The 17,485-nt window shown below is 41.8% G+C and overlaps 2 protein-coding genes across 2 annotated transcripts in view; one reads left to right on the top strand and one right to left on the bottom strand.

Annotated features, from left to right (window-relative positions):
- The window catches only part of cd226 (CD226 molecule), a 122,972-nt gene that overhangs the window by 70,759 nt on the left and 34,728 nt on the right, over positions 1-17,485 (top strand). The window lies entirely within an intron of this gene.
- dok6 (docking protein 6) overlaps positions 1,085-17,485 on the bottom strand; it is a 328,109-nt gene continuing 311,708 nt past the window's right edge. Inside the window, exon 8 of the mRNA XM_078397809.1 lies at positions 1,085-1,812. Coding sequence (XP_078253935.1) covers positions 1,673-1,812 — 140 coding nt within the window. The 3' untranslated portion in view covers positions 1,085-1,672. The remainder of the gene's footprint in view (positions 1,813-17,485) is intronic.

Here is a 17,485-nt window from a genome sequence, read left to right as displayed (position 1 = left end):
CAATATGGTCATTGATCTATAATAAAAAAGTGAATTCAAATTTTTATTGACTTATCTTTATTTCATATCTCATGATTTTAAAATTAATTAGCTATAGTTTAATGTATTTGAACTAAAGTCATTATTTTTACTGGCTGAATTAAAAAAAGTTAAATAATCCAATTTTAATTTTAAATATCTCTGGATATTCGGCATATTAAAAAACAGTGGAAACGCCTTTGACAGCAGTGTGCTCCAGGGGAGGGTGTGCAGCTGGCCCAGCAGGTAGTTGTCATTGTTGATTCATGTGGAACAGGAGGTCAGATTGAGAATGATCCAGCCGGGTATAAACAAAGTGCAAACAACTGCAGTTCCTGGGAATCTGAGACAGAAACCGTGAAAGTTTGAAACACACAGCAGTTCAGACCATGCCAATGGAGAGAAGCAGTTGACGTTTTGGGTGCAGACACTTAATCGAAACTGATTTTGTTGGTCCTCCCTGCAGTTGTTGCTTTAACTGCTGGGTATGCCAAAATCTTATGCTTCTGTTTTATTGCCAACATGCTGTAATTCGGCTGCTCCTTGGCAGTTTTTTTTCCCCAGCTCTGGCTTCATAGGGTTTGATAATTTTGGTCTTAAGGTAACTTCAAACTGGCACAAGTTGAAATACTTGGATAGTTAATTATGAACTATCATCTAAGGTGCCAATTCCAAAACAAAATGCATGTTGATAAATATTGCACATTTTTCATGTTGCCAACAAATTCTCCAGTGAATGGAAGGTGCCTTTACTTAAAAGATGATGTTCATGAAATAATTCTCCCCTTGCTGAGAACAAATGTTGGCCTGCGTTTACAGAGACTATATTTCTAATCAGAGCCTTTCCAACACATTGCCAGAACACAGTACTGAGATGAATGTATTTTCGTTTGTCATAAAGTGAATAATCAATTTACTTCTTTTGTTCCTCATGGTGTACAATTATTGCAGTTGAAGCTTAAAACCACCTGCATCGTCTTATGCTCAACCTGTGAAAAGCTCCTCGTACAACTCCATCATTCCCCACCACCCCCCACCTCCCCTTCCCCGACACACTAAACCTTCATCAAAATTGAACCATTGAGCCCTTATTCTTTAGAGAAAATTCACCTCAATAAACAAAATAGCATCAAAAAACACTGCAACCTGATGTAGAATGAGAACAGTCTTGGGCATTTGTTTCTGAGAAAAAGTATTTGATATCTGGGAATAACTGCAGAGCAGATCTGAAAGCAATACCTGAATTAGTATTAGAAACAGAAGCACTGTTTGACAGTTGTTGCAGACACAGACAATTTGACTCATCACTTTTAGACCTATCCAAACAATTGTGTTCAACACACAGAAGCTATGTTTTACAGCAGCTGGATTTAAAAAATACTCTACATTGCATTTTTTATACACCAAATTCTATGTCCCAAGGAGGTATGTAGTTATCAGCAGGTGGGAGCCAATTAATATTAAAAAAAGATGTATTTTTAAGCCTATGAATATTCAGTCTATCACCTGAATGCTTCAAGTACAGCAAAAGCCATCCAAGTCTTGTTGTGTTTCACCTGTATTTAGTCCTTGCCCCCTCACTGTTACTCATTCAGGCATGTCTCAGTAACAAGTGGCCTGGCTCACAGTGACTCCTCCCATTGTTCGGTGCACATCACTGGGCCAGCCCAGAACTGTAGCTCGATCCGTAGCCACTAGATGGAGATAATAAGTGCTGATGCTCGTGACTCTGTTCTGAGATGTAGCTGGGGAAGGTCTGTGCTCGAGGAACCTTTGTCAAATTTAATTCATTCCCTATTGGAGAGGAAAAAAAAAGAAATATTTTCACAGTTATTGCTTTTATGGCAATTTCATTCCCGTATAATTTGCATATCAACTTCAGCACAAACAGAGCCGTTTCTGTTCTCGTTATATTTCAATAGTCAATAGTCATTTATTTGTCACATACACATAAATGTGTAGTGAAATGAAAAATTACCCGCAGTTCAACAATAAGACCAATAAGAATAATCAATAAAAATGCAATAACACATACAATCATAAACTAACACCAAACAAAAGAAACATCCATCACAGTGAGTCCCAGCTCTTTTGATTTGACCGCCCTCCTCTTATGATTTGGTTTTGCTGAGAGCCAGCATTACCCAATGGGCTGATTGGCTCTGGTGTCTCCATCAGATGTGAGCGGGCCACTTGGATTTGTTGAGCAATTTTTCAATCTGTTCCAATTTTGTACTGATGGTTCCACCATCAGCATCACATTAGCTCTGCCGTGTCTTGTTCCCCGTGACTTCAATGGGAAAGAAAATTAAGCAACTTATAAAGGAGCGATAAACTGCTGGCGGGGCTCAGTGGGTCAAGCAGTTCTGTGGTGGGGTGGGGGGTAAGAAATGTTGTTGTTTCGGTCCGAGAACCTGTGTCAGGACCTTGCATCTGTTGTAAATCTCTCAATGCTCTGAACCAGCTTCAAGAGCCTACTTCCAATGGATTTCATATTTATTTTGTTCTGTCCCATGTTGCATCTGTCTCAGCATTTTCCTTTTCACCAGATGTTACCTCACCATAAAAGTTGATTCTGACCAAGAATTGAACATCTTCAATCCCATGGAAGTCTCTTCATATGCAACTATGCAAGGAAAGGACAAGGAAAAGGAAAAGCTTGTAAACGGATAACCTTTTATTTCTCAGCTGCAACCTTTCTTTGCCACTGCCTTTTCTGGCTTTCATATGCTTTATTAATATCCATCCACGTTTATTATTTTTCTGATATTTCCTCTCCCTGCCTTTCTACCTGCAGAGGAAATACATTACACTGTTCTTCCCATTTCCTTTACTTGGAACCGTTTTGAGTTTAGAAATGATTGGTGCTCATTCCTACATTTTAGCGCAGTGGTGTTAAGTTTATTTCACAGCCCAAATCAAAGGAGAGGTGAAAGGAATGGCTGCCTGGTGGCGTGGGTTGAAAAGAAACAATAAACCAGGGCGGCTTTGGCTTACCAAAGGATGCTTGCTGTTCATGAAGGGAAAGAAAATCAAGTGTTACCTGTGCTTATTACAATTTGCCAGAAACTCAAAAGAAAAATGTCTTTCTTTTTGCTGCCAAACAAGGGAAGGCCGAGTGTGGAGCAGTAGGATGATGTGTGAAGTTGCCAGAAGAATTCCAGCAGGATGCTGAGGTTGCACATGCAACATTGTACGGCATAAACCCTTCAGTGCAAGAGCCCACAGCATTTTACAGAGCAGCAGGACTTGTTGACCAGGCCAGTGCTCATGCTTTGAGCATCATCAATCATAAATATAGATTATATTCATCCATTACAAACAGAGATCAATAATGCCGCCATTTACTGTTCATTCCTAATCACCCTTGCAGTTAAGTGCCAACCTCATTGATAGCAGCAAATGGAGTAAAAATGGCAGATTTAGTTTCTCGAAGGACATTACTGAACCAACGTTTTGTTTTTAAATGACAATTTGATAGCTCTCTGTTCACCATTATTTTAAATAGAATTTTGCTTCCTGATTTATTTAATTATTTGATTTTCCTCCAGCTGCTAACAACATTTTCAAACTACTGTAGGACCATTAGCACCAGAAACAAAAGTGATTTTCATTTAACGGTACACTGGTTCACACCTGTGAAATGAGGCAGCAGAACATGGATTGTCTGGCATCTCGCCAGATCACTGATGCACAAGGCTCCTTTCCACCCACACTGGTAACCTGCTCAGTAAATTGTCCAGGTGTGAACTAAGGACTGGTATTTGAAAATCACTGCCATTTGAGCTGCCAACAGCTTGGATCTGCAATAATCCTGTAATTTTGCTGGAGGGTATTCTTATTTGGAAAGATACTACATATGGTGCGGCACAGTGGCGCAGCGATAGAGTTGCTGCCTTAAGAGCCAGAGACCCAGCTACAATCCTAGGGATGCTGTCTGTAAGGAGATGTAGGTTTTCCCTCTGACTGCGCAGGTTTTCTCCGGGTGCTCTGGTTCCTCCAGATTCCAAAGATGTGCAAGTTTCATAAGATCGTAAGTGATAGGAGTAGAATTGGGGCATTTGGACCATCAAGTCTACTCCGCCATTCAATCACAGCTGATCTATCTCTCCCTCCTAACCCCATTCTCCTGCCTACTCCCCATAACCTCTGACACCCATACTAATCAAGAATCTATCTATCTCTGCTTTAAATATATCCACTGATTTCTGTGGCAAAGAATTTCACAGATTCTGGCTAAAGAAATTCCTCCTCATCTCCTTCCTAAAAGAACGTCCTTTAATTCTGAGGCTATGACATCTAGTCCTAGATTCTCCAACTAATGGAAACAACCTCACCACATCCACTCTATCCAATTCCTTTCACTGTTCTGTACGTTTCAATGAGATTCCCCCTCATTCTTCTAAATTCCAGCAAAAAAAGGCCCAGTGCCATCAAATGCTCATCATATGTTAACCTACTCATTCCTGGGATCATTCTTGAAAATCATCTCTGGACCCTCTCCAGAGCTAGCACATCCTTCCTCAGATATGGTGCCCAAAATTTCTCACAATATTAGGTAAAGGTAATTAGGTAATGAAGGTATTAGGTAAAGTTTGTAGGTTAATTGGCTTCTATAAATTATCCCTAATGCGTAGGATAGAATTAGCGTGCAGGTCGGTCAGTGCTGACTTGGTGAACTGTCGGGCCTGTTTCAGCCCCGTGCCTCTAAACAAAACTAAACGACAAGCGAAAGATTGTATTTGCATTAATACTGCATTTTTAAGAACCTTGTGTCATTTCAAAGCTGTTAGTTCACTGGAAATTCACTGTAAACAGACTTACTTGCATTCCTACATATTGAATAAGTAGATATTTCATAAACACAACAAATGGCGTGGCGACTGCTTAAAGGATTAAAATGTCATTCAGAGATCCAAATGGAAGAGGCTCCGATAGAAATGGATTACACTAATGGAACAGTGAAGGGAATTGCTGCTTAAAATCATCCACCTAAAGAAACACCGTGCATTTGATTGATCCTGTAATCATTTGAAAAGTTATTTCAAAGGAGCACTCTGGGCTGCAGAGGCTGTAAAATGTCTCTGGTTATTAATTTGATGCTTATTTAAAATTGTTGTTTCATATTCCGAGGACTATTATTTCTGCAGCATAGGGCAGGAAAAGCTCGACTTCCATTGTGGACCATTTGCATCACTTGAAACTTTGCTCAGATTTTCAAATAAATATGGGTGACACAATGACATCGCTAAAAGAGCTGCTGCCTTACAATTCTAGCAACGTGGGTTCAATCCTATTGCAACCTCCATGGACTCAACCATATCAGCCACGGTGATTGCTCCTGGCTGCTCATTTCACATTTCACCATCTCTGCACCCTTACCAGCTTGTTTTCTGTCGCAGAAGGTTTGCAAATGATGTGATTGCCCCGCATTGAATGAGGCAATCACATCATTTGCAAAATTTGAAGATGTCTGGGAAAGGATTCAATCAGCAATTGAGTGGAACAAAATTGAAAACTTGAAAATATAAGAATTCAGTTCAATGTCTTAAATCTACTTAGAATAATAACTTGAGATGCGAGTCTGCAGCTTCCAAATGGGAAATCCTGGCAATTTTCTCAACGTGTATTCTGAAGAGTTTCCAGGAATGGCCTACCTTACATATTTTCTGTAAATGCAGGGCGACACTTGGTAGCACAGTGGTGCAGTGGTACAGCTGCTGCAACACAGCGCCAGAGACCTGGGTTTGATCCTGACTCCAGGTGCTATCTGCGTGGAGTTTGTACATTCTCCCCGTGACCATGTGGGTTTTCTCTGAGTGCTCTGGTTTCCTCCCGTATTCCAAAGATGTGCAGGTTTGTAGGGTAATTGGCTTCTGTAAATTGCTCCTAGTGCATAGGATGCAAAAGTGGGATAACATTGAACTAATGCATTGATGATCGATGGTTGGTGTGGGGCCTGTTTCCATGCTGTATCTCTAAACTAAACTCAGACTGAGTCCCATGAGAAACATTTGCTGGTCAGGGTGTCAGCATGGGTGGGGATGTGCTTTGTACATCAGTGATCTGGTAAAATGCCAGCAAATCTATGTTCCACTGCCACAATCTACAGGTGTGAATCAGTGGATCGGTATGTGAAAATAACTTCTGTTTCTGGTGGCTAAGCATGACATTTCACACTGCATCACAAGTATGGAAACTGGATCACAGACAATTTCTATATTTGAGCATTAGAATGGGTGAAGTAGCAATACAGCAGTTAGATAGATACAAAATGCTGGAGTAACTCAGCAGGTCAGGCAGCATCTCTAGAGAAAAGGAATAGGTGACTTTTCGGGTCAAGATCCTTCTTCAGATTGAGAATCAGGGGAGAGGGAAACTAGAGGTATAAAAAGGTATTGAACAAATTAAAGCCAGCACCAATGACTAAGGAAAGGTGGAGCCTTTGATAGCTGTGGAAGAGTACGAAAGGATACGAACAGTAAAACTAGCAAGATGACGAAGGTGGAGGAGGGATGGAGAGGGAATGCATGGGTTATTTGAATTAGAGAAAGCAACATTCATTGCAGCAATTAACACTGCTGTCTCACAGCTCTAGAGACTTTATTTCAGCTGATTATTGGCATTTGTACATTCTCCCTGTGACTTGTGCTTTTCCCCAGAGTTGCTCCGAATTCCTCCCACATGCTAAAAATATGCTGGTTGGTGGTTTAAATTAGCTAACGTAAATCACCTCTGATGTTAGTGGATAGCGGAAGAATTAAGGGAAGAAGAGCCAGCGGTGGAGGGCTTTTGATATAACAGGAAAATGTGACCAGTACAGACAAGTGTTTGGTGGTTGACGTGGATATAGATAGCAACAAAACTTATTTCTGTGTTGTATGACTCTGTGATTGAACCTAAATATTCCAGGTTTATGCACAGATACCAGCTGTTAGTGTTTCAATGACACACACTTGTATGGCATTAATACAATTCTGCCATTGCTTTATTTGTGCATGTACTAACTGAAAATATAAAATAAACTAGATCTGGTTTATGATTATCATGATTATTAACATTATTATGATTATCATGGTTTTTATAATGAGATGAAGTTTACATAATTTGCAAAGAAAAATTTGGGATTTGTATGCTGGTGGTGGCAACTCTTTGCTTCCCCACTAACGTGATAGGAGAACAGAATGGGAAAAGGCTCTTTTTCTACCTGTGTCACTGACCAGAGAAGATCAATGCCACTGACACATCTTCAAAACACCACGTTTAATCACTTTCCCTTCCTTCCTGTCATCACGATTTTGGACAGCTACAATTTGCTAAAGGAACCAGCTATAAGACTGCAACTTGAAGTGAAAACTCATTACACACATAGTTTCACAGCTAAAGCGGCAGTAACAAGAAGAGCTGAACCTCCGAGTTGCCAGGAGGGACTTGTGTGCTGTAGACCATATCCCACCCTTCATCCGCATATATGGGATGAAGGGGGCATTCTTTTTATTTTATGTTATACGTTCATTTCCACCAGTTTCATTGCTTTAGGTTTATCTCTAACTCTCTATACTTGTCCCTGCCATGTTTACCTTCTTTTAGGGTTAGGGATAGAACCCATTACTTCTTTAATAAAAAGGACAGGAGACTAGAAAGATTAAAGTACATTCTTTTTGCACAAAGTCTCCCTCAATTTTAAGATTCCTTTTTCCATTTAATAGCAAACTAACAGTCAGAACATTTTGCCCAGGATGGAAATGCCAAGGACAAGAGGGCATAGCTTTAAAATGAAAGGGGCAAATTTTAAAGGAGACTAGACCAAGTGGACCCAAACCTGCTTTGGTGCAGCACCCTCTCCTCCCCTCCCTCCCCTCTCCTCCCCCCTCTCCTCCCCCCCCCCTCCCCTCTCCCTCCCTCCTCCTTCCCCCTCCCCTCCCCTTCCCTCCACCCCCCTTCCCCTCCCCACTTCCCCATCCCCACTCTCCCTCCCTCCTCCTTCCCCCCTCAACCCCCCCTATCTTCCCTCCTTCTCCACCCCCTCCCTCCCTCCCTCCCTCCCTAGTAGATTTAAACTTTAAAATGTGAATAACTTTAAAAATATAACACCGATTTCAATGAAACTTCTTCCATTAGCACAAAGGGATGACGGTGAGTAAGGTGGGCCTAAAATTGTCGTGCTATCGTGTACCGTTTTGGGTGTAGTTCAGGAACAAACAAACAAACAAATGAGAGTTTTAGTATTATAGATGTACTGAGCACGTTTTTTTTTTAACACAAGGGGTGGTGGTTGTTTGGAATGTGCTGTCAGGGGTTAGTGGTGGAGGCAAATATGATAATAGTGTTTAAGAGGCTGTTAGATAGGCACATGGATATGCAGGGATTGGAGGGGTATGGATCATGAGTATGTAGATGAGATTAGTTTCACTTGGCATCAAGATTCAAGATATCTTTATTTGTCATCCAAAAAACAATTTTTTTGGACGAAATTTAGTCACCCACAGTCCAATAATAAAAGCAATAAAACATGCAAATTACACAACCCCACCCAACGCACAAAAAAAGAAACATGCATCACAGTGAGTCTCCTCCAGTCCCCTCCTCACTGTGATGGAAGGCCAGAATGTCTTTTCCCTTCCCCTGCCGTCTTCTCTCGCAGTCAGGTTGGTGTCGTTGCCACGTTCCAGGCCACGCCGGACGGTGGAAGGTCCGCAGCGGGCCGACCCATGCCCCGCGATCCAGTGCGGTCGAACACGCTGTTGCTGCCACTGTTGCTGCACGTCGGGGCGGTCGTGGCTCCCAACACTGAAGCCCCCGCCGAGCAGAAAAAAATCCCGCAGCCTATTTAAGGCCGCGCAGGACGGTGAAATGTCCGCAGCGGGCCGACCCAAGCCCCGCGATCCGGGGCGGGCGAACACGCTGCCGCTGCCGGAGCTCCTGATGTCGGCATCCACGCGGCCCGAGCCTATGACAAGTCGCAGTCGCTCCCGCAGCCTCCGAGGACGGCTGGCTCCGCTGATGGTGAGTCCGGTCCGCGGGCTCTGCGAACCAGAGCCCTGGAGGCCGCTAGCTCCAGGAGTTGGGCCGATGGTAGACCGCAGCAGGAACGGAGACCCGACCCAGAAAACAAAGGTCGGGTCTCCGTTCGGAAGGGACACATTTACAATTTTACAGTTCCCCCCCTCCCCCCCACATACACAAACACAAAAACACGACATCACAACTACATTTAAGACAAAAAACCCCAACAAAACACAGAGACAAACGGACCGCAGGTAAGCCGCAACTGCTAGGGCAGCGCCGCCATTTTGGGTATCATGTGGAACATAGACGCTGTGGGCCGAAGGGCCCGTTCCTGTGCTGTACTTTTCTATGTTCAAGGTGTGTTCTAATCTTGAACTTATATCGGCTTTACACATCATATAGATTTATGGCGTTGGAAAATAACTGCGCCATTGAGCTTATTTCAAGGCACTGCCGTTCAACAGTTTAAAAACCCCCACATTGTTCTGAAGGAGCATGCATATGCTTGGCAGCAAACTACCACAACGTTTCAATCAAGCACGATGTGAAACTGTGCTGAGATTGTTATCAGAAAGCACAGAGCGGGGCATGGTTGAAGATACCAAAATAATCATGAAAACTGTCTTGTTCACCTTACTGGAAAACATTTTTACCTGCCCCACCTCTTCTTACCTGCCTGTAGTGACTGAAATTTGCACCATGCAGAGAAAAGTAGATGAAACACATTGCCCGATTAACACAACTCCTGACTTGCTCCTTTCCAATATTATAACCCAATTAACATTATTGATATAGATGAACAGTTTGCAATATCATTATATGACTCCTTGTTATCCAGAAATGTTTTTTCCTCATGTTGCAGACTGTTGTTAATTCTGATTCCATTTTCATTGAATCATCATTTATATTTTAAAGATTAAAAGGAGAGCATTTCTCTGGAATCAGCAGAATCCCCTTGGTTAAAAAAAAAGGAAAAAAACATGTTTCCTAATGCATTTTGCTGCAAATAGTTGCCTCTAATTTGCAACTTTTAATCAAACTGTGGATGATATGCAAATTCAATTTTCACATTGAAATATTGTCAATCTGTAAATAATAAGAAGTTTTCACTGCCTGCAGTAAAAATGCTGATGTCACAACCCTTGAGAGAAAGTGCAAGGTAATGCATAAATATCCCTAGAAAACTATTAGCACCAATTTCTATGATTTTAAGACCTTTATACCTTTTGGCCTAGGTCCCCGAAGTACAGATTTATTGTCACACTGCAGTTTCAACTGTCTGAAAGAAATCAAGGATGTGCGGGCCGGTCGCCTCGGTAGGGGTCGAGCTGTCTGTCCGTGGGCATGGGGGAAGAGAGAGGACGTTTTGTTGCCTTCCATCACAGTGAGGGGGTGTCACTGTGATGGATGTTTGTGTTGGGGTCGTGTGTCGTGTTCTTTTTTTTGTTGTGTTCTGTGACTGCTGGAAATGTAATTTTGTTCGGTATCTCGGTATCGAATGACAATAAAGCTCTGAATCCTGTATGTATTCCTATATAAGGAAATTTTACACGTTCCTCTCAGGGACAGTAGAATATAGGAAATAGGAATGGCAGAAGACTATACAGCTTAGTTTTTGTTTAGTTTAGTTTTTAGTTGACTTTATTTTTGTCACATGTACCAAGGTACAGTCAAACACTTTTTCGTTGTGTACTATCCAGACAGCGAAAAGGCAAAACATGATTACAATCAAGCCAGCCACAGTGTACAGATATAGGGTGATAAGTGCAAGATAAAGTGCCGTAAAGTTCAATTGAAGATAGTTTGGGGGTCTCCAATGAGGTAGAAGGGAAGTCAGGACTGCTCTCTAGTTGGTGTGAGGATGGTTCAGTTGCCTGATACAGCTGAGAAGAAACTGTACCCGAATCTGGAGGTGTGCATTTTCAATCTTCTGCACCTCTTGCCTGATGAGAGAGGGAGAAGAGGGGATGACTGGGGTGGGAATTGTCCTTGATTATGCTGGTGGCCTTGCCGAGGCAGTGTGAGGTATAGATGGATCAATGGAAGGGATGTTGGTTTGAGTGATGGATTGGGCTTTGTCAACAGCTCTCTGCAATCTCTTGCGGTTTTTGTAAGGAGCTGTTCCCAAACCATGCTGTTACACATTCTGGTAAAATGCTTTGTACAGGATATCTGTAGAAGCTGGTGAGGGCTGTTAGTGACATGCCAAACTTCCTAAGCCTTCTCAGGAAGTAGAGGCAATGGTGTGTTTTCTTAGCCATTACTTCGATGTGGCTGGACCAGGACAAATTGCTGGTGATATTTATTCCTTAGAACTTGTTGCTATCAACCATCTCTACTTCGGCACCATCAATGCATACCACAGTATTCAGCCCCCTGTGCCTGTTCAGCTATTGAAATAGTTTTAGTTTAGTTTAGTTCAGAGATACAACATTAAAGCAGGCCCTGTGGCCCACTGAGACCGCACCGACCTGGAAACACCATACACTAGCACTATCCAAAGCCAATTAACCTACAAATCTGCACGTGATTGCAATGTGGGAGGAAACCAGAGCACCCTGAGAAAACCCACATGATCGTGGGATGACCCAGCAGAAACGCACGCTGTCGTAAACTCCACAAACACTGCACCCGAGGTCAGGATCATACCTGCATCTCTGGTGCTGTGAGGCAGCAGATCTACTAGCTGCACCATTGTGCCACCCTCTATTGTCTATGAATTAGAAGATTGATGGTGTACGGCACAGGCTTGAGTTTGAGGATTTTATTTACAGGCTAGGGGTTCAAACCAGGACTGATGGAACTGGAGAAAAGAGCTTCCCAATGACTTGGGTGGAGAATGAGCAGGAACCGGGCGAAGGTAGCAGAACAAGCTATTTCCGCTGCAGGAGATGAAACTGAATGTGACAGGAGTTCCTGACAGCTACTTTGCGTGTGATGTGTTGAACCACAATGCTCACTGCGGTAAACTGCAACACATTGTAGAATGCTTTTCTGAAAAGAAGAACAGGAAGATGTTCTGGCCAGTGCTCCTCCTCCCGCCCAAGCCTCTGCACTCATGTACAAGGCTGAGGGAGGCAAGTGAGAAATAGAATACAAAGCTCTCCATTTGCATTCTGCCTCACCAGGGACAAACTGACACCAACTGAACAAAATATTCAGACCCAGATATGGCTTTGAAATGAATCACAATATGAGCTCAACAAAAATGCATTATTTACCAACGCTGTGTAGCTACATATTCAATGCAGTTTACCAAACAGTTGCTCATTTGTCTTTATTTGTCACTCACCCCTGTTGGTTTTACATTCATTGCAGCACAAGTCACCCCTCCATCTAATCAGGGCACCATAAAATGCAGGCGAAGCATAAATATTTAATCGGGATATAAAATCAGGCTTCTTTGACACGGCCTGCTGCGACACGCTAGATAAAGGTGACCAATTGTTTCCTCAGCTCTTGCTCTTTATGACGTGACCCGTCTTGAGATGCGCCCTCTGCATTACTCTTGGTCATCCCCTTAACACGTTTTGAAAGATGGAACAAGGACTTGTATTTCTCCTTACATAGCTCCTAATTTATGTCAGTCAGCTCAAGAAGAAAACCAAAAATAGATAACAGCTCCTTGAATAGTTTTCTATTCTAGCCACACGAGTTAAACAAATATTAGCAATTAATTTCCAGCATGGAAAGCAATTAATTTTCTTCCAACCACACCATATCAGAATTTAATAAGGCAGGGCAGAGATACAAGCATACAAGTCAGATGCCACGCTGACTAACAAATAATTATAAATACATGCACCATATCCAAGTAAACACATAAAGCATAATCACCAATTAAACAAAAGTTTTGCAATCATAGTGAGTTGCAGGGACATCAATGAGAAGGTAACTATTTTGTTCTATAGGTGTTTAAATGATTAATGACCTGGGGTGATGTTTGAAGTAAAATCCTGATATGCTACAACCCTCTTTTTTCTTAAGGCCACTGGTAACAATGTTTGTGCTTTGGGATTTAAATATCACTAGAATAGATAGAGCGAATTCAGTCTTTCACTCGGGGCAAGGGACTCAAGAACCAGAGGACATAGGTTTAAGGAGAGAGGATCAAGATTGAATAGAAACCTGAGGAGTAACTGATTCACTCAGAGAGTGTGAGTATATAGAACAGGCTGCTGGAGGAGGCTGTTGAGGCAGGTAGTATAAAAGCATTGAAAAGACACTTGGATAGGGACATGGATAGGAAAGGTTTAGAGCCAAATGCAGGCAAATGGGACAAGCTTAGATGAGGCATCGCATTTTGGTTGGCGTGGACGAGTTGGGCCAAAGGGCCTGGTTCCGTACTGTATGACTGTATGACTCTCTGACCAAGTACTCTCTCCGTACTGTATGACTCTCTGACCAAGTCTCGCTTTCACTGTCTTGATTTGACCACAGGCTTTGTAATTGAGGGGGACGACTGGGAACATTATCACTGCCTTGGTTTAACCCACAAAGATCATTGATTTTGACCATCATGAGTACTGTCCTTGTCTTGATTGGAAGACCTGGAGCATTACCTTTGGCTTGGTTTGAGCGTAAGAATCATTGACATTACCTTAATGGAGCCACTGGGAACAACTTCCTTGCCTTACCTGGAGTCTGTATGCAGCTGCACACATTTCATAAGTTTGTCCCAGAAGTCAGAACTAGTTGTGGAATGGCTTTAAAAAAGCTCAAAATCACAATTAGCTTAAGTGAATAAATCACCAGCTAACCCCATGTGCCTGAGTCTTTTAAACAGAATTCCTGCTTCCACAGGTGCCCACTTTATGTCTGTAGAGCCAATACACCTGGCCGTGTTTCTTGCCAATGTTTTCCAGTATTAACTTAAATAGAACCTTTCCCAGTATTTCACAACCCTATATTGCTTCAATCACTTATGTTTCAGTAGGTAAACTGATTACTATGGTAGTGGCTAATCCAATTGATAGTTATGTTCCTGTTATTATTAAATTCCTTGATTTAAATATTATACTCGCATGCATTTATCACGATATGCTATAACGTGGTGAATTAAAATGAATGATGTTAACTAGATTCACATTGAAAACCTCTGGCTTTGATACTACTGTATTTTACCTGGAGTTTGAAGTGTGTTTCAAGACACCCATGCATGGAACACAGGATGATAGCGCACAATAACAGATCCCTCAGCCACCAATGTCTGTGCTGAACATGATGCCAAGTAAATCTAATCCCTTCTGCCTGCACACAATCCATCCCTTTGTAAAAGCCTCTTAAACACCTCTATCGTATCTGCTTCTAACCCCATCCCTGGCAGCGGCTTCCAGCCACCTACCACTCTCTGTGTAAACTCTTGCCCTGAACATCTCCCGTAAACCTCTCACCTTAATGCTATGCCCTATCATATGACATTTCCCCCCTGGGAAAGTGTTCTGACTGTTTGCCCTATTTACATCTCCCATCATTCTATGAGCATTTGTCAGGTGTTCACTCAACCTCCGACACTGTTTTATAAAGCTGCAATATGACTTCCTGAATCTTACATTCAATGCCCCGACCGATGAAGGCAAGCTCACCATACAACTTCTTTATCTTTCCATGTCTTCCCCTTTGCTCCATCTATTGTACTTGACTTTGAGCTATATCTATGTAAGGGTATCTGATCTGTTTGGATAGCGTTCAAAATAAAGATTTTTACTGTACGTTGGCACGAGGCAATAATAAACCTAAACCTAAACTTGTGTTGCTGCTCTCAGGCAGCTATGGATTTGGGGCCCAAGTTAGCTCCATACTTCAATACTGTTAAGATCCTGCCATTAATTGTATACTTTCCCCTTACATTTGACCTCCTCGGGTGGAAATGTCAGATACTATAGGACATAGCATTAAGTTGAGAGATGGAAAGGAGATGTGTGGAGCAATATTTTACATAGAGAGTGGTAGGTGGCTGGAACACGCTGCCAGGGATGGTGCTGGAAGCAGAAACTCATAGAGATGTTTAAGAGACTTTTACAAAAGGATGGAAAGATATGAATCGTGTGCAGGCAGAAGGGATTAGTTTAATTTGGCATCATGTTCAGCACAGACATTGGTGGCTGAGGGATGTGTTATTGTGCGGTACTGTCCTGCGTTCCATGCAGTGGAGTCTTGAAACACACTTCTAACTCCAGGTAAAATACAGCAGTGTCAAAGCCAGAGGTTTTCAACGTGAATCTAGTTAATGTCATTCATTTTAATTCAACACGATATAGCATGTATAGTTCTGCCACTGCTCCAGGATTGTATAGGCCAGCAAGGTTTGCGTCCCAGATCTGTAAATTACCTCAGGGCAGCAGAGTTTGCAATTGGTAGATGTGAGGGGAAAATGTGGGCTGCCTTTCGTTTTTTTGATCTGATATCACTGAATGAGATCATTCTCTATACACTATAGTTGCATTTAATTTAAGATGTTCAGCGAACCGCGTGCACCTTCCTGTTTAAATGGAAATCCCCACCAACAGAAATGCTTTGACAATAAGCAAAGCTATAATGATTTTGTTTCGCTCTTTCGCAGTACTGATAATGGGCATCTTTGCACTGATGCTATCTAATCTACTGACTTTTTCCAGATTTTAAATTTTTATGTAAGAAAATCTACCGTTTACAAAAACATGCTTAATCTTTTAATGATTAATCTCAATAATTAAAAAATTGCATAAAAAGTTATATATACTGTATATTTTATGTTTTTGTTTGTTTTCTGAGTCCACCTGCCACTGTTGCCACTAGTGCTGCTGTTATTAATAGTGCACTGCTATTGCCTATTCATTTGTTTGCTTGTTTTTTAAAATATATACTGAACATTTTTTTGTAGTTTTTTATGGGTTTTACATATTTATGTTTACATATCTGTTGTGCTGATGCAAATAAGAATTTAATTGTTTTGTTTTGGGACATAAGACAATAAAACACTCTTGACTCTTACTGCTACAAGTTTTTCATTCTATCTGTACCTCACAATGCTTGTGCATACTATAATAAATTAAAGTTGACTTAGTTTAGTTTAGCTTTGAGTTACAGGGTGGAAAAAATGCCCTGGAGCCCACCCAGTCTGTGCCGACCAGCAATCACCCCGTACACTAACACGATCCTACACACTAGGGTCAATTTTTACCAAAGCCAATTAACCTACACACCTGAATGTCTTTGGAGTGTGGGAGGAAACTGGAGTACCCGGGGAAAACCAATGCGGTCACGGGGAGAACGTAAAAACTCCATATGGACAGAACCCGTAGTCAGGATTGAACCCTGGTCTCTGGTGCTGTAAGGCAGCAACTCTACCGCTGCGCCACCGTGCTGCCCCTTAACTTGAAAATATAATGTATTGGAATATATTAGAATGGACTAAAACAATTTAATACATACAAATTAGCTTAATTAATTAACAAAAAAGTGTAAACCAGCTGAATCTTATCCATTTCCCTTGCACCTGCAGCTCTTTATAAATGTGAATTCAATTGCTGAACCTGGGCCAGGTATCATCTGCTTTGGTGTCAGGGAACAGATTTCACAGTGCAAATGTGTGAAAATTGCAGGAAGTTGGACTGCTACCACCAGAGAGTCCTATGAAGAATCCAACATCCGACAGTGGTTCGAAGTTGCCAGCAAGAACTCATTGGAAAGTTTGGAACTTTTGCTTTCAAATATGAGTTCTGTTGCCTCCTGACAGCAACAGAAGGAAATGCCAGCAGTTTGACTTGGAACTGCGAGCAATTCCCAGGGAATTCCGAGCCAAGACCTCCAGTCAAAGCTGTCAGATTTAAATAGATTAATATATAACAACACATATTAAATTGGCAATGCTCTAAGTGAAAAAGCAACACTATAATTTACTTAACTGCAGTGACAGTTCGAACTAATAAAAAGGTGTGGAATTTAGGTTTTGTGGAAATAAAAATGTAATGTTAAATCTTTCTCTGGGCTTGCTGCATGATAGTGATTTCATGCAAATATTTTATTTAATTGATTCCTACATTAATCTAACTTCTGATATCCTGTGAGAGGAAATATGTTGTTAAGCTGGAAAGGGCGCAGAGAAGATATAAGAGGATATTCTCAGGACTCGAGGACCTGAGCTATAGGGTGAGGTTGAGCAGGCTAGGAGAGGATGAGGGATAATCATATGGAGGTATATAAGATCATGAAAGGAATAGTTGGGCAAATGCACAGTCTTTTACTCATACCAGGGGAATCAAGAACCAGAGGACATAGGTTTAAGCTGATGGGGAAAGATTTAATAGAATAAGAAGATAACTGCAGATGCTGGTACAAATCGAAGGTATTTATTCACAAAATGCTGGAGTAACTCAGCAGGTCAGGCAGCATCTCGGGAGAGAAGGAATGGGTGACGTTTCCTTCTCTCCCGAGATGCTGCCTGACCTGCTGAGTTACTCCAGCATTTTGTGAATAA

This window comes from Rhinoraja longicauda, chromosome 4, assembly GCF_053455715.1.
Source record: "Rhinoraja longicauda isolate Sanriku21f chromosome 4, sRhiLon1.1, whole genome shotgun sequence".
Classification (NCBI taxonomy): Eukaryota; Metazoa; Chordata; class Chondrichthyes; order Rajiformes; family Arhynchobatidae; genus Rhinoraja; species Rhinoraja longicauda.
This window is presented reverse-complemented; position numbering and strand designations above follow the sequence as displayed.